The sequence below is a fragment of the Ceratotherium simum genome, chromosome 2 (assembly GCF_057802395.1).
Source record: "Ceratotherium simum simum isolate JZ-2026a chromosome 2, ASM5780239v1, whole genome shotgun sequence".
Lineage (NCBI taxonomy): Eukaryota > Metazoa > Chordata > Mammalia > Perissodactyla > Rhinocerotidae > Ceratotherium > Ceratotherium simum.
Window position 1 is genome coordinate 14,852,274 of NC_141901.1, and position 22,273 is coordinate 14,874,546.

The following is a 22,273-nucleotide window of genomic DNA, read 5'->3' on the forward strand; positions in this document are numbered from 1 at the left end:
TTTGAACGATGTTGGTTACTAGCTTTTTAACATAAACGTTGTGAAATAATTTTTTTTCCCACAAGTTTTATCAATTTTAAGTCCGAAATTCTGATGTTGATATAATTAGCATAGCCTTACCTTTTCTTCTGCCTGTAATAAGTGCTCCCTTAATACCGCATAAGGTTTCTCCTGGATCCTGTATTGGTGATTATGATGGGAAAGCGTGTGTCTAGAGGGCATTATGAGACCCTGCTGATGGTTCATTCATTGGAAATTGGCTCTCTGGTGCTGTAGGAATGATTTAAGAAAATTACTCCATGTAAGATGGTTGAACAGCTCATGAAGGAAATAACTTTTCCCTCCTTTATTTTGAAAGGCATTAATTCTGCTTAAAATAGTATTCTTATACCTCCAAAGTTGGAATTAAGTTAACTAGCACCAGAGTGGATCATAGTATTCTATAATCCCACCTAAAGTCCTCTAGAGGTTGATATGTTGTTGTTTTGGCAACACTCCAAGCCTGTCACTCCTTTCTTAAAGAAATAGTGAATGTGGGTAGCATACTTTAGATATCTGATTCCATTGGTCTGATCTTAAAGTTAGGTATATATAAGGAGCAAGATACATATAGAGGAGCACCAGGACTTGGAGGTGGCCACCATCTTACTCCTTGTACCACTTAAATCTTGCTGTTTATGATGCTAGCTAACAGCTCTTTAGAGTTAGCACACTATCTAAGTCTGCGTGACCTTAGAATTCTCTCATTGTGTTTTAGCAAGGTAAAGGGCATTTACTGATTGCTATTTAGATGAACATTAGATTTAGTGATTCCATATGTTCTATATCTTTTATCATAACTTATTTGGGAATGAGACAGAATGACCCTAGGGACTTAATCATATATAGAACTAGAATTAGTGTCATTTTGAACACAATAACCAAAATACCTTTTAAGATTTTCCTGAGGTCTGTGTATGGACTGAGAGTTTATCATAACACACTCTAGGTATTATGTTATGTGTGTATGTTCTTTGGGAATATTCAGGGGATTTTGCTTTGATTTTCGTGTGTATATGTGTAGTTTTATACCTTTACTTTTTTCCTCAGGATTGGTGGAACTCCACGTCATACTCCAACTATTACAGGACCTGGAATGTGGTGGTCCATGACTGGCTGTATTACTATGCTTACAAGGACTTTCTCTGGGTAAGCAGCAGGATTTGGTTGATGTTGTTCAAGAAATGGAGATTCCTTTCTAGAAAGTATTAGTATTGTGCAGCTGGAAGAAGTTATGCTTGGTGGTTGTCTTCAATTCTCTTGTGAGCCATTTACGTCTAAGAAACCTTCTGCTTTGAATGGTATTCCTTAGAGACCAGTATGTACAGTTACTAGGTCTAATACCATCCTTTTGCTCTGGATTTTATTTTACATGATTACAAAGTAAGAATGCATGGAGGTATTTGGAGGAGTTGAAATGATCCACCAATAATGGATTATTTCTTATGAATCTTATTGCTAACACATAATTTCCCTCTAGCTCTTCATTTGTTTTTTGTTTTTGTTCCTTTGTTTGTTAAAAGTGGAGAAACACTTATGTTTAGATTTACATCTCCAATTGGTGATATATGTCTTTGAAACGTTCTTTAGAGCAGAATGTATTTAGACTGATGAAGTGTAATCTTGAATCTCCTGGTTGATTAATGCTGGTCTCTGGATTGCACTTTTTAATTGTTGAGTAAGGACGGTATTTGGCTGAGTGGCAGCATGTTGTGGTACAGATACTACTCTATTGCCTTTTCTTTCATTTATAAGTGTAGTTTCAGTTATGGATGAGGCAAGTCCCTTCTTTCTAAAACTTAGTTTTGTGACCTGTAAAAATAGAGAGGATAGGGCCAGCCCCGGTGGCCTAGTGGTTAAGTTCAGCACACTCTGCTTCAGCGGCCTGGGTTCAGTTCCCAGGTGCAGACGTACACCACCCATCAGTTGCCATGCTGTGGTGGCAGCCCACATACAAAATAGAGGAAGACTGGCAACAGACGTTAGCTTAGGATGAATCTTCCTCAAGCGAAAAGAGGAAGATTGGTGACAGTTGTTAGCTCACGGTGACTCTTCCTCAGCAAAAAAAAAAAAAAAAAAAAAAAGGAGAGGATGCTTGTCCTAACATACAGTGTGACTCTAAAGGTTGAGATTTGATGTGTCTGTTTATATATGAAAACAATGTTTTGTCAACCATAGTGACTTACAAATGTAAGTTATTAATGTTTTTGAAAATATTCCCAGATCTTTCAACTAATGGTTTTGAAAATGCCTCATTTTAGTAAGATAAGGATTTTTAAGCATAGATGTTTTTTTGTAATTATTTTTATGCATTTGGATTGATCCGTGGAATAGACTTGGAAAATCAAATATAAATGATTAAATAGATGCCTTTAGCATGTGATAATTGTGTCTTATATAGTTCATGCTCAATTACTTACTTTTTTAATATTTTCCTTTACCCTAGTTTTTCACAAAGAAGTTCAAATCACTTGCCATGTTAGCTGTCTTTGCTGTGTCTGCTGTAGTGCACGAGTATGCGTTGGCTGTTTGCTTGAGCTTTTTCTATCCAGTGCTCTTCGTGCTTTTCATGTTCTTTGGAAGTAAGTATCACTTGGCATGCCTTGAGGACTGAGTATTATGCCAAAAGAGAAATTTAAAGAATAAAGTATAAAATCAGTGTAGAAAACTAGATAGTAAATAGTAATGCCATTTCAAGACAGTGTTTGGTTATCAGATTTTGAGTAATTATACACAACTCTGTTTCAAGTTGGTTACACTTTGAAGTAAGGAAATGAACTAAATAACCTCTTGAAGACTATTGATAATACTGATTTGGTAGGTCATGAAAACTATAAACAACTTCCTCATTCTTCTTTTTTTTGTGTGAGAAAGATCAGCCCTGAGCTAACATCTGTTGCCAATCCTCCTCTTTTTGCTGAGGAAGACTGGCCCTGGGCTAACATCTGTGCCCATCTTCCTCCATTTTATATGGGACACTGCCACAGCATGGCTTGACAAGCGGTGCATTGGTGCGCGCCCTGGATCCGAACCCCCAGCCGCCGGAGTGGAGCGCCCGCACTTAACCGCTACGCCACTGGGCCGCCACCAACAACTTTCTCATTCTTAAATTGTCAGTGTTCACTCTCTGAAAAAAAAAAACTGACACTTTTTGGGTGGGTGGAGAGGGACAAGTTAGAATATGAATGATTCCATGAAATATTTTTTCACCTATTTAGAATACTATCTGATTTCTAATTAATCACTGATTAATAAATTTCAACACTGAAGCCTCATTTTTATTTATAGGATCAGTGGCCAGAATAAAACATTTATGTACACAGTTGATGCTCATTGTGATAATTAAAGGATTACAGCAGATTGGAGGCCACTCACGTCCTGATAGATTATGTTTTGATGACTATATATTTTTTGTTATCCTAACTTCAGTGGCTTTCAACTTCATTGTCAATGATAGTCGGAAAACGCCAATTTGGAATGTTTTGATGTGGACTTCCCTTTTTGCGGGCCATGCAGTCATGCTATGCTTTTATTCTCAAGAGTGGTATGCACGTCAGCACTGTCCTCTAAAAAATGTGAGTCCACAGCCAGGCGGGAGTGGAAAAGTAACCTATTAGTCCCCTGCTTGTGGGGGTTGGTGGGCAATAATAAGGGGAAGGAGAGTAGTGGAGATTATGATGAATTAATGTTAAGGGGAGCGCAATAAGGGAGTAAAAGCATTAACTTATTATCTGATCTTACTGCACTATCCTTGAAATTTTTCTTTTCTCTGATTTTCTTCACATTGAACTCCCCTAGTTCTTGGTTCTCTTCTCTTTTCTTTCCTCTTTTACTGCTTTTTCTGTAGCTCCTTCTAAGTCACTTCCTGTGTCTTGAAAATGTAGACGTTCTCCAGGGTTTTCCCAATGACATGTGTATCCCCCACCTAAATGTATATATCTTTTACCTCTTCCTTCCCAAAGTAATAAACTCTTTGTAAAAATGTCTAGCTGCACGCCTGTGCCTAGGATCCCATTTCCCTTGATTCTTTTGTTGTTGTGGTTGATTTCTTTTTTATAATTATGTAAGTCTCCCTCTTAGAGCTTAACTTCTAGCTGCCTGTAGATAAGTCCCAAATATTGAGGAGCTGCCTTCTTGAAATATCTGCCTGGGTATTTCTCACAGGCACCTGTAACGGAAGATGCCAACAGTCAAATTAATCAGTTTCTCTCCCAAAGCTTCTCCTACCGTCTCTCCTGTTTTTGTTATGCTGCCCTAACTAGCGCTCCCCCTTATCTCCTTTTAGTCCCCTTTGTGCCTCTGAGTGAACTCTCTGGACTCTGTCTCCGTTATGCTGCTCTTCACACTCAGATTCCATCTTTCAGATTTTATTTTATCAAAATCCAATTTGGATGGAACATCTCCCATGAAGTTTTTTCAAATTCTTGCTCCCATCTCTTTCCTATTTCTGAACTTTCATAGTAGTTCAGTGATTTTAAACCTTGTATTATAGTAATTTGTATATATATTTTATCATCCTTAACCACCATTTAGATTTCAGCCTACTAAAAGTAGGGCTGTGCTACAATATAATGCAAGATCCCGAAAGAGGGAGTGCCTATTTGGAATTTGGTCAGAAGTCCATATAATCATGTAGAGTTTACTGGACTTGAAAAGCTTCATGTAAAGCTTCTAAATTGAATAAATCTGTGCTGTAGATAAAACTAATGAACATCCTTTGAATTAGTGAGCTGTTTATAGCTTAAAGGTTACTGACAATGCTGGGAGGCATTTTGGAGATGTATAATATATGAGATTAACACCCCCTATCCACTCCCACACCTCATACACACAGTGCACACAAGTAAACTGTTCTTTCATTTTTTTTCCACCTTGAAGGCCACATTTCTGGATTATATCCAGCCACGTTCCTGGACTTGTCGTTACGTGTTTTAGAAGCTTGGACTTTGTTTCCTTCGTTGACACTGAAGATTGGGTATTCTCCCTGATTTGGGGCCGGCATCTGTTTCCAGCTGTTACTGAAGTTATCTGTATTATTTGGACCACTCTAGGCTTCACAGGTGGCTCCCTCTGTTCCTAAGTCACCTGGAGCTGGGCTGTTGGAAGTTTACTGGAAACTTGTACACTTAAGCCAGACTCGTTTTTTTCCTTTTTGGGAGAAGGGAGACCTATAGCTGACATAATGACAGATTTTTGCTGGATCCTATCTGCTTAAGCCTCAGAAATTATATGTTTTGTTTGTTGACTCTATCTGATTAGAGACTAAACATCGTGTTTATTTGGCCACTGAATTAGCCAAAACACTTATGAAGAAATCATTTAAATACCTCTGGGTTAGAAATGTTTTCATGCACACGGTTGAATGTGTACTAATTAACCATGCGATTGGGAAAGAAAAAATAATGTGGAACGTTTTGCTATTTCTAGTAGAAAGGAAATACTGTTTTCCAAAGAGAATCTTCCTATACATCCTAATTTGTATTTTTTTGAAAAAAGTTCAGTTCTACTCAATTTTCACCTTGTTTTTGCTATACAGTGTAGGTCATGATTTCTGTGAAGCAAAATTATACCTTTCACCTTGAATTCTTCAGTTTGCATCCATAATATTATATATTGAGAGGAACAGAAGTAGGAAGGAAAAAAGAAAGAAATGGCACAGGACAAAGAAAAATATTTCTTCTTATAACTTCCAAAGTAATTTTTAAAAAAGACTTGCAGAGTCAATCATGTATTTAAATTATTTTATCATGGAATTTATATAGAAAATAACTTTTTTGTTTAAACTTTAAGGTAATAACTTCTTTTAAGTTATTTAGAAGTATCCTTTGGTACAGTTATTTTATTGTCTAATAAATACTGACGAATTATTTTGCAGACTAGTAAGTCTGTAACATAAATATTGATCACCGCTTTTAATATTAAAGTGATTATTAAAGATCCAGATGCTGGCTTCTGCATTTGCTCAATTATTATACTTTTAATGGTAGTGTACTTTAGGTGAAACAATATGTCATCATTTTCAAGAAAATATACTCTATTATGTGATGTTCCCATGTTATAAGATGCCCATTGCTAATACGGTGTGGTATGTAGGAATTATTTTATTTATATTTATGAGGTTTGATGATGTCTGTAACGATTGAGCTTCAGAAGGGATATCGGAGACCATGTAGTTCCACTTTCCACCCAAAGAAGTGAGACTTATGAATTACCCAAAAGATTATGGTTATTTGGAGCAGCCTGACTTGAGAGGCTATCTTGGTTTTCTAACAGTCATGCTGCTATCCAGAAAGTTATGGGAAATCTTTTTCGAATTGTTTTAAAATCAGTTTGAGTTTGATAAGAAGGTGAGTAGAGTTTCTTCATAGTCACCACTTAATTTGTACCGTGAGTACCCAGCCTAGTCACCTGTTTTCTTCCCTATACCTTTGATCCAGATGAGTTGAGGCAGTTTTCAAACATCAAATCCAACTCCAACGGACAAAAGTGCACCTCAAAGGAGGTGATTTTTTAAAAGGTATTCCACATATTCCCAAGCAGTAATTATCTGTATGGTGGTATTATAATTTAATGGAACCGTAACCTCCAAACAAGACTGCTTTAATATAGCTTGTAATTTCTGGCATTTTTATTAAAAATTAAAATGAGTCAGTCACTTGAATTTATAACTACATTTTAAACATAAGGAGGGAACTGACAAAAACAGACTGGTCTAAGACTTGGTTATGAATAAGCCAATCTGTTGAAGTGAGAGAGTGGAACTCTTAAGTCTGTATTTCTGTTAAGTACTGTAAATGTGCCCTCTTAGAGAGGACTTTGTTGCTCTGTACTGATTCTGAATACTGTATTTGTTGGACTGAACGAGGCTATTTAAAAAAAAACAAACTCTCATCTTCCGTTTATTAGTGATTTTTTTCTGACCAAGATTAAGTGACAACAAATAGTATGTGTATAACTAGAGACTCTTTAGAATGATAAAACTATCCTAAGAAATTTTAAGAAACACTTAAAGGAATAGCCACTTTCTCTGAAAGAAACTAGTTTGATAGCCATGATCTTATTCCTAGCTGCTTTTAGCAAAAGTCTTTTCTTAAAACCACTACCTACATTCTTTAAACAAATAAATTAAAACTAAAACTTCTTGCTAATGTGTTTCAGGAAGATTTATTGATCTTTTTTTTTTTTTTTTAAATCTTTTGCTAATAGGGGTGAAAATTATTTTCAGTTATAGGATGGTACTATTTTCCTTCTGAAAACTAATGAGTTTAAAATTTCTTTCCTGTAAGAAGTATTAATGATAGTAACCATTACTAAATTTGTTAGATGCTTTTCTTCACAGTCTTGGGTAGTGAAGGAAAATGTTTTTTTGTTTGTTTGTTTTTGATGGTTTAATCTGCAATTGCCTAGGTAGAGTTGCTTGCCTCATGTTAGAATTTAATTAGAAAATTGAGGCTGCTTTTAGTCTGTTGGTAACTGCAACATTCGGAAGCAAAAGGAGTGGGGGAATGTTTTTTCCTTTTTCAGTAGTTGCAGGGTATAAGTGGGTGATATTGGCGGTTAAGAAAGTGTAGTGTGTAAATATTCTATACTTGCAAACACAGATTATGTTGTAGAAGTAATTCATTTAGTATAGGCAGTTTTCATCATAATTTTAAAATTATACTTGCCTGAAAAATGGAATCCTGAAGTCTATAGAAAACAGAACATTGCGTGTTTAAAAGTTGGTCATGTGGGCTACATAGCCTAAAAAGGTATAATTTATGAATTCTTGAAGTCTTTTATGCGAAAAGATATCTTTGTTTTGTATGGCCATAAGTAATTTTGAATAAAGTTGTTTTGTGTGGGGAAAAACAGTGAAGATAAACTGATATTAACTATAGTAACTAGGTGGCCTGATGTAGTGCAGTAGGTTAAACATTTGTTTTAGTTATGAAACCATTCTAAAAAATAAATTGTTAAACATAAGCCAAACATGTAAAACAGGTAAAATACATCTGCTTCTGGTTGAGATAGGGATGGGGGCTGGAGCCCTTCCCATTTGGTACACCCATTTTCTCCTGCCCCAGAATACCCAGTTTGAAAACCACCAGTGCAGAAAAAAGAGGATGTATGGACTTTTGATTAAGATAGCCCCATACTCACTCGCAGTGTGACCTTGGGCAAAGTTGCTTAATTTATCAGAGCCACAGTTTTCCTCATCTGTAAAATGGGGGTAATAATAACTACCTCATAGGGTTGTTACAAAGCTCTAGCCCTGGCAGAAATAGGGCCTCCTTATTTTCTTACCCTCCATAAATTCTAATCCTAAATCATCATTATCTCATTGGAATCGTTTAAAAATGTGAATGTTTCAAATGCTGCACGCTCCCAAGAATATATGCTTTTCTGTTAAATAGACTCTCAGGATGATGTGAATGGGCATTGTACCCTGATGGATCTAGTGGGCTCTCCCATAATGGAATTGACAAGAATTGAACAAGATTGTTAAAGGCATTCATGCATGTTTCCACCTCTGCAAAATTACTTTCAGATTTATCCATTTATTAGCATTAGGGTAAGGTGGCAAGCTTCTAAAAAGAAATGCCCTTCTACTTTTACCTAGATGTTTAAGTTAAGTGTTTAGAACTAGTGTGTATACTGTATACTGAAGTTTTAGAATTTATGGAGAGGAAGGAAACTAATGAGGCCTTACTTCTGCCAGTGCAAAGAATGCTTATAGTCTTAGAAGGCAGAATAAATTTGTCAATGGAAGATAGTTACTAAAATTTAAGTGACTTGGGCCGGCCCCATGGCTTAGCGGTTAAGTGCACGCGCTCCGCTGCTGGCGGCCCGGGTTCGGATCCCGGGCGCGCACCGATGCACCGCTTCTCCAGCCATGCTGAGGCCGTGTCCCACATACAGCAACTAGAAGGACGTGCAGCTGTGACATACAACTATCTACTGGGGCTTTGGGGGAAAAATAAATAAATACATAAAATTATAAAAAAAAAAAAAAAAAAAAATTTAAGTGACTTTCTTACTAATCTTGTGCAAAATTTCATGTAACTTAAGTAGTTTATATAATACAGTTTTATATATATGTATGTGTATGTATATATTTACTGTCAGAGAAAGATCTGTCTTGGACATGGTTTCACATATCTTATCTCTAGGCTTTATGTTTATGGCTCACAAATAGAAGGAACTGGGACATAAATGTTTTGAGGAACAAAATGAATATTATTAGTGAAGCTTACATAAGTATTTGATTAGTTTCTAACATCACTAAAGTTTCTGTCAGGTAATAGAGTGTTGGAACCCAGTTTATAAAGGAGATATAATAGGGCTACTCTGGCTCAAACACGGTGAGTGGAGCCCTTCTTGCTTGGTCCGCCCATGCTCTTTCCCACCCTAAGTTTAATGCCCAAGATGAAAATCAATAAATAATGATTAAATTGATAAGCTTTAGGTTAGTAGAAAAGCTATACAATCTATATAATCTACTAAATCCTTAATAAATTGTTTCCTTTTTTTTTGGTAAAGTATAAAGACTTTATTTTTTTTTTTGTGAGGAAGATCGGCCCTGAGCTAACATCCATGCCAATCCTCCTTTGTTTTGCTGAGGAAGACTGGCCCTCGGCTAACATCCGTGCCTATCTTCCTCCACTTTATATGGGACGCTGCCACAGCATGGCTTGCCAAGCGGTGCGTCGGTGCACGCCTGGGATCCGAACCCTGGGCTGCCAGCAGCGGAGCGCACGCACTTAACCGCTACGCCACGGGGCTGGTCCCCAGTATAAAGACTTTAATAGCTAATGTGGATTTGAGAAAAAGGGTTAATTTCAGAAGTGAAGTAGTTTTTAAAAAATGTAAAACTGCCTCTGTACTGCTTTTTTCTACATGCTTTCTTCCTTATTTCTACATTATTACATTCACATTTTTGCTCTCAGTATGCCCTTCCCAACGGAGTGCTAAGCTTCACCATGCTTTGTGGTGTTCTTTTGTTTGTCTTAATGAAGTGGTAGGTGTACTTTCTCTTTGTTTTAAACAACTTCGAAACATGAGGCAGTTCCAGCACCCAGTTGTTTACGGATACAGTTTGAATTCCCATGTGCAAATGTGCCAATTGTTGGGTGGGAAGAGAGCTCAAGCCACAGCCAAGGCTCTGCCACTGGACCTGTGCAGCAGCTTCCTTCCTGTGTCTATACCTTTCCAGCTTGTGCATTAAACCCACAGTATTCTGGGAGCAGTAGAAGGATGGTGGAAATCTGAAGTTGATTTAAAGATGTAATATCTATAATTAAAGATGTCTTTTCTAATTCATTCTTGTTTGCTTTTTTCCGGATTTCCTATTCCCTCTTCTCCCCCAAATCCTTGGTTTTCTAATCAGTGGTACTGTCATTTTGTTTAGTATGCAGTGTATTAGCATTAAGTTCAAAAATTTTAAACTTTAAAAAGTATACTAACACCAAAAATGGCAAAATACTGCATATGTGAAGATGTGGTAAATAAATTTATTTGGAGAAAACCTAGTCTCTGTTTTATTTTTTTGTGTGAGGAAGACTAGCCCTGAGCTAACATCCATTGTCAATCCTCCTCTTTTTGTTGAGGAAGACTGGCCCTGGGCTAACATCCATGCCCATCTTCCTCTGCTTTTATATGGGCCCCCACCACGCATGGCTTGACAAGTGGTGCATCGGTATGTGCCCGGGATCCAAACCTGGGCTGCCAGCAGCAGAGCGCGCGTACTTACCTGCTAACGCCACAGGGCCAGCGCCTCCATCACCTGTTTTGATGGTTGCCAGTCCTTAAGGGGAACTATATGTGTGCTGTATGAGTGCTATATGTGTGTATTTTCTTTATTTTTTTATGTGTGTATTTTAATTCTTGGAAAAATTTAGAGAAAAATTAGGGTGATGGGAGATAGGGCTAAAGGCTAAAATGCTCAGACATCCAAGGTGTCTGACTAGGAGAATTAAAAGTGGCCATAGAGATTGTGTTGTTTTTATTTTTGACACTTTGCTCATATATGTCATTGGTATTATTGTAACCCCTGGCCCTCTAGGACCAGTTCAACTGACCCCATTTTATCAACAGAGTAATTAAGAGTGGTTTTTCAGAAACTGAGACCCCTCGTCCAGTTCAAGCCAGTTGAGACCACCAACCCATCAACTGGGCCTGCGCAAATGCCCAATAAGTGACCTTTTTGATGTCAAAGGGCTGAAAACTTCACCCTCAGAGCATACTAACACCACCATTTTGTGAACATGTGTTCCATGAAGAGGCATGAAGCTTGACTACACTTGCAGATCATCAATTACCTCACTTCTCCTTACCTCCAATCATCTATTGCCACACTTCAGACTGCCCTGCCCTTCATCTCATAAATTTTGCTCCAAGCCCTAGATCAGAGAGACAGATCTGAGAGCTGATGCCTCCTGTCTCCTTGCAGATCAATCTAGCAATAAAGCTGAATTCTTTTCCCAAAAGCTGATGCTGTAATAATTGGCTTTTTTAATGTGCTTTGGGTAGCAGAACCCCATTTTTGTGCAGTAACATTACTTAGGAAAACAGAAACCAGAAACTTAAGACTATCAACACAGAAGCAATGGAACTGTCCAGTTGATTTTCAAACATCATGTATTGAAGGTGTTTGTGCCAGGCACTGTGCTTGGTACTAAGGAGTATGTCAATTGAACAAGATAAGTTTTTTTTCCCTCTTGAAATCTATTTTCTGTACTAGAGGCATCTAGACGCTGGGATTCCACCAGCATTATTTGGCATTAAGGCTCCATCTGAGTACAAAATGATCCCTGGTGGAGGTGAAGAGCGGGCTCTCAGCTCCTCAGTGCTAATGCGTTTATCACATTCTTTCCTGAGAACAGGTATTTAAGCAAGAAGACTCAACAATTTTCCTTGGGTTGGCTCCGTCTGAAATGCAGTCTTCTTCCCTGCCTCCAACCAAAAAAGGTCTCGACCTGGGAGACCTGGGAAGGCCTTCCGCGTGCTCGGGGTGGGGAAGGGGGCCGGTGCTTAAGTGTCCAAGGAAGACTTGATCAAGATGTCAAGGATGGGCAGCATCCAAAATAAAGCCTCTCCCTCTGAATTTGGCTTTTAGAAAACTATGCAAAACAACCAAGTAGGATAGAGCGATGGAAAATACTCTTAATGGATTCTTGCTCAAATCCGGCGGCGCCTGCCGTCGAGAGCCAGGGAGGTCGTCCCCGAGGGAGGGGGAGAGCGACCCCGGCCACCGCCAGCGCCTGCGCACTGGGCCCGGCCTGCGGGCGAGAGTCCCGGGATCAAGACGCTTTCGGACTCCGTGAGAACAGCCCGATTAAACATGTTTATTCTGTAGTGCTACTGAACCTATACTGTTGGGATTGTTTCTTAGCTGTCTCCCTCCTTCGCCGGCACCGCCGAAGGCAGCCCCGATTGAGGGTTGCTAAGGCTCGGGGTTCTGGGTTTCCATGACGACACGCAGGCTTTCCGGAAAAAGGCGAGGCGACAAGATGTCTGGCGGGAAACACAATTTACGGGTATGAGGTGCAAAAGTCCGTTTCCCATCACTTCTGAGGCAGAAACGGCGCGAACTCTGCCCGACCCCGAGTCCGTGGAGCTGGCGTGCGCGGGGGCGCTGCTTGTGGGGGAGGCCGGGGCCCCGAGCCGACCCGTCTGGAGCGAGGGGCGCCCTCCGGGGGGTGCCGCCGGTTGGGGGCGTGGGCCGAGCGTGTCCTTCCCGGCCTGCGCCCAGACCCTGACCCACAGGCTTCTTAGTCGCGTAAGATGACCTGAGAGAACACTGAGGTCTCCCCAAAGAAGGAAAACCCAGGCGAGATGAATTGTCGACTCTGATCCTAACATAAGCACTTAACGAGTCTCATTTTTCTGTCTGCAGGACAGTGTGGCAGCCCTGCCGGATCCCAATACGCCGCTGATTTGTTTCTAGGTTAGCTTTCTGCAGGGATATTTCAAATTACTAAAGAGAGTGATAGGAGGCATTGTTTATTATGCCTCTCCCGAAACCGCCCTCAACATTGCTAAACTCCGCGTCAACGCCTGACGGCAAAAAATTAAAAGTCTCTGCATCCAAGGAAGAGACAGGTGAAGTCCTTCAAGGGTTCCCACAGACAGATAATCATGGCCATAGACAGAAATCACAGTCCGTTCCCTGTTTTCTTTAATCTGAGATTTCAGGATACCTTAATTAGCCTTGTTTTTCCGATACACTTGTTTCAATAAAATCAGAAGCCATTTCTTTTATAGTATTTTTGAGTCCGAGTCCTGTTTCACTACTCCACCTAAGGACTGTATTTGTAATTCTTTTTCAAATGCTGATGAGTTTTATATTGTTTTAAATTCACCCTATTTTAAATTCCAATATTAGTTATATGAAACAGTACTTTTTGATAACCTGGTCTCTGACTTTAAGGGACCAGTTTGTATCAAGTTTTAGGATTGACAACAGATGTTAGCTCAGGGCTAATCTTCCTCAGTGGGGAAAAAAAAAAAGATTTTTATTCATAAACAGATAAATGCAGATCTGTGCTAGAATAAGAATCAGCTAGACTCATCGCTACCGCCATTATGCTAAAGCTTCCTCCAACTCATTTTCATCTTGTTTTTAGAGGAGATTGTGCTAAAGCCCTACCCAGCCTTTTTTTTCCCTGCACCTATTTCTTCTGATATTCTGACTCCATCCCAAACTTTCAAGAGGTAGAGATTTGGTAGTGTGAACTTTAGAGGTTTTGATGGTGATCAAAGCATGATACTCCTTATAGAAATTAACATGAGCCATACTATGGGAGAGGCATAGATTAGTGGAGAGTTCTCTAAGAGTGACAACCCGACTCTCCTTGACTGACTTCATAGAAGATCTTTCCCTGTATTAGCTCTGCTCCCTTTATAACTCCATTGCCCTGGTCAAGCTGAGTAGAACTCTTTTTTTTAATTGGTAACCTTGGTCTGTTACATTATATAAATTTCAGGTGTACCTCATAGAACACTCTTTGTACTGTTCTTACTCTACCACTTTGCTCAGATTATTCCACTCTCTTCATTTCCAACAATCTCAATTTTACTTTTACATTTAAACCCAATTCAGATCCCTTCTGCTCTATAAATGCCCCAATGTAATGCAATTATTCTCACATTTGAACTTATATAGAAAATTACTAAATAATTTGACACTTTTGGTTGATTTTTTTTTTTTTTGGGTGAGGAAGATTGGCCCTGAGCTAACGTCTGTTGCCAATCCTCCTCTTTTTGCTGAGGAAGATTGGCCCTGGGCCAACATCTGTGCCCATCTTCCTCTACTTTATATGTGGGACACCTGCCACAGCATGGCTTGATAAGCGGTGTGTAGGTCTAGGCCCAGGATCTGAACCTGCGAACCCCAGCCGCTGAAGCGGAGCACTTGAACTTAACTACTACGCCACTGGGCCGGCCAAAATTTGACACTTTTGAGGAGAGGAGATTTCTTTTGTGTTTTTCATATCAAAGGGAAAATAGACATTCATCTTAAGGCTATCCCAATTAACTAAGTGAAGTGAGTTTAATTTTCAATTTTGAATTTACTATAATGGAGGTTCATCTTTGTATCTGAGAGTTTGAACCCGTGTCTGATGTGTGAACAGGGCAGGCAATATGAGTTTCTTTTTCTTGACTAGATGATGTTCAGTGTTTTAAAAATTGCTGCTATTCTTGGCAACCAGAAGCAATATTTCCTTGTTGGAAACATTTTGATGGGATTGATGAAGCAGCTTGAGAATCTCCAACTAACTCTCCAGAAACTACAATCAGCTTTTCTTTCCCATTACTTTCTTAGGACTTCCTGAACTAAGGGAGAAAAGAAATATGGTGGATCCGTCAAAACTCCTTCCGACTTCCCTTCAGAATGAGTTCATCCCTGAGGAAGTTCTTTTTTCTCTGACCTATGCAGCCAATGCAGGTCCTTGTCCTGAAAACTTACTGCCTCCTAAGAAAATTAAAACTCCAAAGGTGTGTATATACATATATAAAGTTCTTGGGAACATTGTCTTTTCGGTATCCAGTTCATTAAGTATTTATTGAGCGTATGTTATATATTCCAGATTGTCTTAAAAAATATTTTAAAATTAATTTCCTAGATTGAAAGCTAAAATGTTTTGCATGAAAGTTTCCAAGGAAATGCTTGAGTATTTCCATTAACCTGTTTTTATGTGATTTACCTAACTGATCATTACTACTTTTAGTTTGGATATTTTTCTTTCACTATTGAATTGTTCTTGTTTCATTCTTTCTCCACCTTTCTCCATTCTTGAATAAGAATTCTGCTGTCTCTTTTTTCATAGAATATCCAAATACCCTTAATATAAATACTCAGAAGGATTAAGAATAGATTTCATTTGTCTAGAGCGCCCTCTGCTGTGTATTTGTGTTTTTGCTTTTCCCCAGCGTACTCTGCGCCCTGTTGACCACGTCTGGCATCACCCTGTTCGAAGGAATAAATTCAAATACCTGATTGACCATCCCGTTTCCCTTACGGGAGCTGGAAGGTAAAGAAGGAAGATAGTGTGGTAGATAAAGATGAATAGTCATTTTCTCATTTCGTATGATTTCTTTGGGATGGGCGGGATTGGAAAAATCATAAAATCATTGATTTTAAAGCTTGCAATATCTTTGATGAATCAGAATACAATCTCAAGAGGGCACAGGACCACCTTTTTGTGTATGATTATTGTCAGTAGGATGGCCATAGGGCTGGCTCTACCTACTTTTGGTTTGTTTAAATTTACTTTTTGCATGCCTTTGTGTACTTGTTCCCTTACTCTCCAGTTCCTTGTTGTACACTAGTAAAAGGGACAAGATCAGACAGGCAGAATGCCTTTAGTGCCTGTTTTATTTGTACATCTGAGAAGAGCTGGGTAACATAGCTTCATGATGTGGAACCTTTAAAAACAAGTTATTAATCCTAGTTTTCCTCGAAGAGAACTCTTAACTTTTACATAGTTTCAGATCAAATCAGCAAATACTATTTGTTGTTTTTATATCATTCCTAAAAATATTCTAAATGTCAGCATTTTCCCTGTGAAGATTGTGACCTGCTCATTTTCTGTGTATGGTCCATTTATTAATTTACTCCCTGCCTGCCCCTTACTGAAATATCACTTCATCTGAAAGAAATAGTTCAACTTATTAATACTTGGGGAGGTTATTTAGTATTTCTGAGTTCCATTTTCTCATTTGTAAAAAGGCAATGATAGACTTGCTCTGTTTTGTGTACCTCTAGGGATATTGTAAAGCACAAATGAGACAATGGATGCAAGAGCACTTGTAAAGCTATACAGTGCTATTTAAGTATAAGGTGGTATTACTCAGCTATGTCTCAGTGCTAGAAGAGTGGCAGAAACTTGGGCTATTGACTTGTGTGTCCTGGCGCTTCAGTGTCATCAAGTATCTGTACTTTATTTTACACATCATGCCTTCGGATCATGGCTATAATTATTAACAGTAATAATTAGTAGTTATGAGATGTTTGAAGTACTCTGAAAAAATAATTAGCTGTATCTGAATGTGGCAATAAAGTGATATAAAAGTTTTAATGTCAAACGACTTCTGACTTGGAATTTTTAAAATGTGAAGATCTATATTGTGGTATTGTGGTAGACAGGCTAATGCCCTCCACCCCTCCAGATGTCTTCACTCTAATCCTCAGAACCTGTGAATACATATCTTACATGGCAAAAGGGACTTTGCAGGTGTGATTAAGGTTAAGAACCTTGGGATGGAGAGATTATCCTGGATTATCAGGAGGGGCCCAACCAAATCCCCTGAGTCTTAAAGGTGGAAAAGATAGGAAGTTGAATGGGTCAGAGATGAGAGAGAAGAAGGAGGACAGATTTGAAGCGTGAGAGGGATTCACCCTGCTGTTGCTGGCTTTGAAGATGGAGGAAAGGAAGACACAAGCTAAGAACTGCCATTGGCCACTGGAAGCTGGGAATGGCCCTCAGCTGGCAACCATCAAGGAAACAGGAATCTCAATCCTAGAACCGCAAGGAACTGGGTTCTGTTAACAACCCAAATGGGCATGGATATTCCCCTAGCGCATCTGGAAAGGATTACAGCCCTCTCAACACCGTGATTTTATTTTATTTATTTATTTATTTTTGTGAGGAAGATCAGCCCTGAGCTAACATCCATGCTAATCCTCCTCTTTTTGCTGAGGAAGACCGGCTCTGAGGTAACATTCCATTGCCAATCCTCCTCCTTTTTTGTTTTTTTTTTCCCCCAAAGCCCCCCAGTAGATAGTTGTAGGTCATAGTTGCACATCCTTCTAGTTGCTGTATGTGGGACACGGCCTCAGCATGGCCGGAGAAGCGGTGCATCGGTGCGCACCCGGGATCCGAACCCGGGCCGCCAGTAGCGGAGCGCACGCACTTAACCGCCAAGCCACGGGGCCGGCCCTCAACACCTTGATTTTAGCCTGGTGAGACCTGTATTGGACTTCTGACCTACAGAACTGTAAGATAATAAATTTGTGTTGTTTAAGATGCTAAATTTGTGGTAATTTGTTATGGCACCAGTAGAAAATTAATAACATGTATGCACAATTAATAGAATTCACAACAAGAGGTAACTTGTCTAGCAACCTTAAATATTCAGAGTATAGCAGTAAAATAAAAACAACCAAGCAAATAGCCTCTGAGTAATATTTTTCGATGGCTCTATCAGTTAGAGTTCAGTGCAGAAAATAAACTACTCTAGATATTTTAAGCAGGAAATTGAGTATTTACAAAATTATTAGAAGAGCTAAAGGAGCAGGTGTGAAGCAATGCCTTTGGGAATAACTCCCAGAACAGGAGAGATTTAACCCCTCGTAGAGGCTGCTGCCTCCAAGGCTGCCGCAGCAGTTCAAGAGTATACCCCCTTGAACAGACATTTGTCCGAAGAAGATGAAAATGGCCAATAGGCGCATTAAAAAATGCTCGACATCGTTAGCTATAAGGGAATGCAAATCAAACCACAATGAAATACTATTTCATACCCAGTAGGATGGCCAGAATCAAAAAGCGGACAATAACACGTTTCTGAGGATGTAGAGAAATTGAAAGTGTCACGCATTGCTGGTGGGAATGTACAATGGTGTAGCCTCTTTGCAAAACAGTTTGGCAGTTCTTTAAAAAGTTAAACATAGAGTTACCATATGACCCAATAATTCTATTCCTTGGTACATACCCAAGAAAATTGAAAATATGCGTCTACACAAAAAGTTTTACATGAATATTCATGGCAGCGTTATTCATACAGCAAAAAGTGGAAACAACCCAATTTTCCATTAATTGATGAAAGGATAAAGAAAATGTGGTATACAATGGAGTATTATTTAGCTATAAAAAGGAATGAAGTATTGATATATGCTGCAACATTGATCAACCTTGAAAAGGTTATACTAAGTGAAAGAAGCCATTCACAAAAGGGCACATATTATATATTTCTGTTTATATGAAATGTCCAGAACAGCCAAATCCACAGAAACAAAAAATAGATTAATGGTTGCCGGGGGCTGGGGGAGAGGAGAGTGGGGAATTACTGCTAACGGGTGAGGGGTTTCTTTCTGGGATGTTGAAAATATTCTGGAATTAGATACTGGTGATGGTTGAACAGCTTTGTGAATATACTAAAACTTGTGAATATACTAAAAACTTATACATTGTACTCTTTATTTTTTTTTAAGATTTTATTTATTTATTTATTTTCCCCCAAAGCCCCAGTAGATAGTTGTATGTCATAGCTGCACATCCTTCTAGTTGCTGTATGTGGGACGCGGCCTCAGCATGGCCGGAGAAGTGGTGCGTAGGTGCGCGCCCGGGATCTGAACCCGGGCCGCCAGCAGCGGAGCGCGCGCACTTAACCGCTAAGCCACGGGGCCGGCCCAACATTGTACTCTTTAATTTTTTTTTTATTTATTTTATTTTTTCCCCCAAAGCCCCAGTAGATAGTTGCATGTCACAGCTGCACATCCTTCTAGTTGCTGCATGTGGGACGCGGCCTCACATGGCCAGACAAGCAGTGCGTCGGTGCGCGCCCGGGATCCGAACCCGGGCCGCCAGCAGTGGAGCGCGCGCACTCAACCACTAAGCCACAGGGCCAGCCCTACTCTTTAAAAAGTGAATTTTATGGTATGTGAATTATATCTCAGTAAAAATATGCCCCCTTAACTGTAATCCAAGGATCAGGAAGCTGAAATCAAGAAGCTGTCATTGCTGCTGCTGTTACTGCCATGCCTCTCTGGACCTGGGTAGCTGGAGGACGGATTCTGGAATGTTGCTTCAGGAAAACCACTTTTCCATGATGTTGCTGGCAGAATCAGCTAAAACATGGCAGGAAAATGGCTTTTGCCTCACTTCTGCTTCCAAAATCTTGCAAAAGTGCATCTACTTGTGGAACTTAGTTCACACCCAGAACCCTAGCTGCAAGGGTGTCTGGGAAAGCGTTTTCCAGCTTCTCCAATCCAAAGAGGATGTCCAACACACACCAGGGCCTACTGTATTCCAGTACTGTCTAGGCTTTAGGAATATAACCAGGCAGTCCTCAAGAAACTTCTAGCGTCGTAAGTCATAAGTTTTCTTAACAGCTGCAAAGTTTTAAATACAATTTAGAAAACCTTAATGTTGCTTAAAAAGCATGTCTCAGTTATTTGGAAAATCGATATCTCTGAAATACCTCATTCCCTGACAACTTCAGATAAAAGACATGCATATTTATGCACATAACTCACTCAGTGATGATTTGGAGGAAAATTTGAAGTATGAACTTAATTTGATAATCTGGAGGCTGAAGAAAGGGATGAAGAATTTCTTTCTTTTTTCTTTTTTTTGTGAGGAAAATCAGCCCTGAGCTAACATCCATGCTCATCCTCCTCTTTTTGCTGAGGAGGACCTGCTCTGAGCTAACATCTATTGCCAATCCTCCTCCTTTTTTTTTTTTTCCCCAAAGCCCCAGTATATAGCTGTATATCATAGTTGCACATCCTTCTAGTTGCTGTATGTGGGACGCGGCCTCAGCCACGAACCCAGGCCGCCAGCAGCGGAGCGTGCGCACTTAACCGCTAAACCACGGGACCAGCCCTCTAATTATTTTTAAATGAAAAACTGTATTCCAACAAATAAATAAAACATTTCCTCTAAAAATAAATATAAATTATATAAATAAAATACCCAATAGTTCAATAATAGAAATATAAAAGGCTCCTAAAATTACTCTTTGAGAAAATTTGTGACAGTTACCAAACCAACATTTCCTTTAGAAAGATGTGTGTGTGTGTATATGAAACATTCATTGTTTTTAGCTAACAAAACCAAGTTATATCAGCCAATTTCTCTAACAGTTATTGGTGTGATAAAAACTGATGTCCCATTATCCTGAGGGCAGGTTTTTTTTAAACAACTTTATTGAGATGTCTTTGACACATAAAAATTGTATATCTAAGGTGTACAACTTGATGTTTTGATAAATGTATACATTGTGAAAAGATCACCACAATCAAGCTAAATAACTTATCCATCACCTCTACATGGTTACCATTTGTGTGTGTGGGTGTGGGTGTGTGTGGTGAGAAGATTAAATTTAAGATCTGCTCTCAGCAGATTTCAAGTATACAATACAGTATTGTTAACTCTTGTCACCGTCATACATTAGATCTCCAGAACTCATTCATCTTGCATAGTGAAACTTTGTAGCTTTTGACCAACTTCTCTTCATTTCCCCCACCTCTCCCATTCCCTTGTTTCACATATAAGTGAGGTCATGCACCATTTGTCTTTGTCTGGCTTATTTCACTTATTATAATGTTCTCCAGGGTCATCGATGTTGTCACAAATGGCAGGATTTCCTTCTTTTTTAAGGCTCAATAACATTCCATTGTACATATATACACCAAATTTTCTTTATCCATTCATTCGTTGACAGACATTTAGGTTGTTTCCATGTCTTGGCTATTGTGAATAGTGCTGCAGTGAACGTGGGTGTGCAGATATCTCTTCAAGATCCAGGTTTCATTTCCTTTGGATATATACCCAGAAGTGGGGTTGCTGGCTCATATGGTGGTTCTATTTTTTTTTTTTTTGAGGAAACTCCGTACTGTTTTCCTTAAAGGCTGTACTAATTAAAATTGGGGAGAGGGGCAGAGACATCTGAAAATTATATGCAGTAAGTGGCACAATTATAACTGTGCTATAGGGAGATGAATCTGGCAGAAGTAGAACATAGACTATACTAGAGAGACTTGAGAATCCACATAAAAAGTAATGACAGTTTGGACTAGAGATTTGGCATTGGCAAGAGACACGAGGACCGATCACTAGAATGATATGAGTGTGACTGTAAAAATAACAGTGATAGATGGATATTGAGGGTAAAGGATGGGAAGGAATCAGTTACGGATGCTGAGATTTTGATGAGTAGAGTGGTGGTGGTAACTGAAAGAATTAGTGGATATAGGAGGGTGAAAAGTGAGAATAGAGGGAGGCTTATTCAGTTGTATCTAGCGGTAGCAAATGTGGTAAGTTGAGATTTGATGACATTGCCAAGGGAGAAAGTGTAAGGAAAGAAGAATAGAGGGATGAGGAGAGAATGTTGTGGAGCATTTCCATTTAATAGGCAGGAGGTCACAGAGAAGTCCAAGAAGGAGTAGTTAGGATGAAAGAACCAGGAGAGCCCAGTAACACAGAAGATAGAGGGGAGGAGAGTGTTTTTAAAAAGTGAGGTGATCATAGGGCCGGCCCGGTGGCGCAAGCGGTTAAGTGCGCGCGCTCCAATGCGGTGAACTCTGGTTCGGATCCCAGGCGTGCACCGACGCACTGCTTGGCAAGCCATGCTGTGGCGGCGTCCCATATAAAGTGGAGGAAGATGGGCGCAGATGTTAGCCCAGGGCCAGTCTTCCTCAGCAAAAAAAAAAGAGGAGGATTGGTAGATGTTAGCACAGGGCTGATCTCCTCACACACACACAAAAAAGAGGTAATCAGCCCTGGAAAATGTTTCATGGAAATAGTGGAAGATAAGAACTGATTACTTACCAGTGGAAGGTCATCATCAGCTTTCTGAGAATGGTTTCAGAAGAGAGAGAGGGATGGAAACCAGATTGCAGGGAAATTTTAAGAAGTCTGATGTTTAACAGAAAGGGAGAGATCGATAGATCGTGATAACATGACAAGAATGCATGGTCAAGGGAAGATTTTTAGAAGGGGGAAAGTGTTGAGTTATAGACAAAGGAAGG

The 22,273-nt window shown here is 39.4% G+C and overlaps 2 protein-coding genes across 3 annotated transcripts in view; both read left to right on the forward strand.

Moving 5' to 3' along the window:
• Positions 1-10,546, forward strand: part of SOAT1 (sterol O-acyltransferase 1) — a 76,229-nt gene extending 65,683 nt beyond the window's left edge. For both annotated transcript variants that reach the window (XM_004424984.3, XM_087438481.1), the window contains 4 exons: positions 1,090-1,188; positions 2,486-2,621; positions 3,469-3,614; positions 4,918-10,546. In XM_004424984.3, coding sequence (XP_004425041.1) covers positions 1,090-1,188; positions 2,486-2,621; positions 3,469-3,614; positions 4,918-4,974 — 438 coding nt within the window. In that variant the 3' untranslated portion in view covers positions 4,975-10,546. The remainder of the gene's footprint in view (positions 1-1,089; positions 1,189-2,485; positions 2,622-3,468; positions 3,615-4,917) is intronic.
• A 1,742-nt stretch (positions 10,547-12,288) lies between these two features.
• AXDND1 (axonemal dynein light chain domain containing 1) overlaps positions 12,289-22,273 on the forward strand; it is a 102,254-nt gene continuing 92,269 nt past the window's right edge. Inside the window, exons 1-4 of the mRNA XM_004425172.3 lie at positions 12,289-12,557; positions 12,917-13,122; positions 14,846-15,018; positions 15,454-15,554. Coding sequence (XP_004425229.2) covers positions 13,029-13,122; positions 14,846-15,018; positions 15,454-15,554 — 368 coding nt within the window. The 5' untranslated portion in view covers positions 12,289-12,557; positions 12,917-13,028. The remainder of the gene's footprint in view (positions 12,558-12,916; positions 13,123-14,845; positions 15,019-15,453; positions 15,555-22,273) is intronic.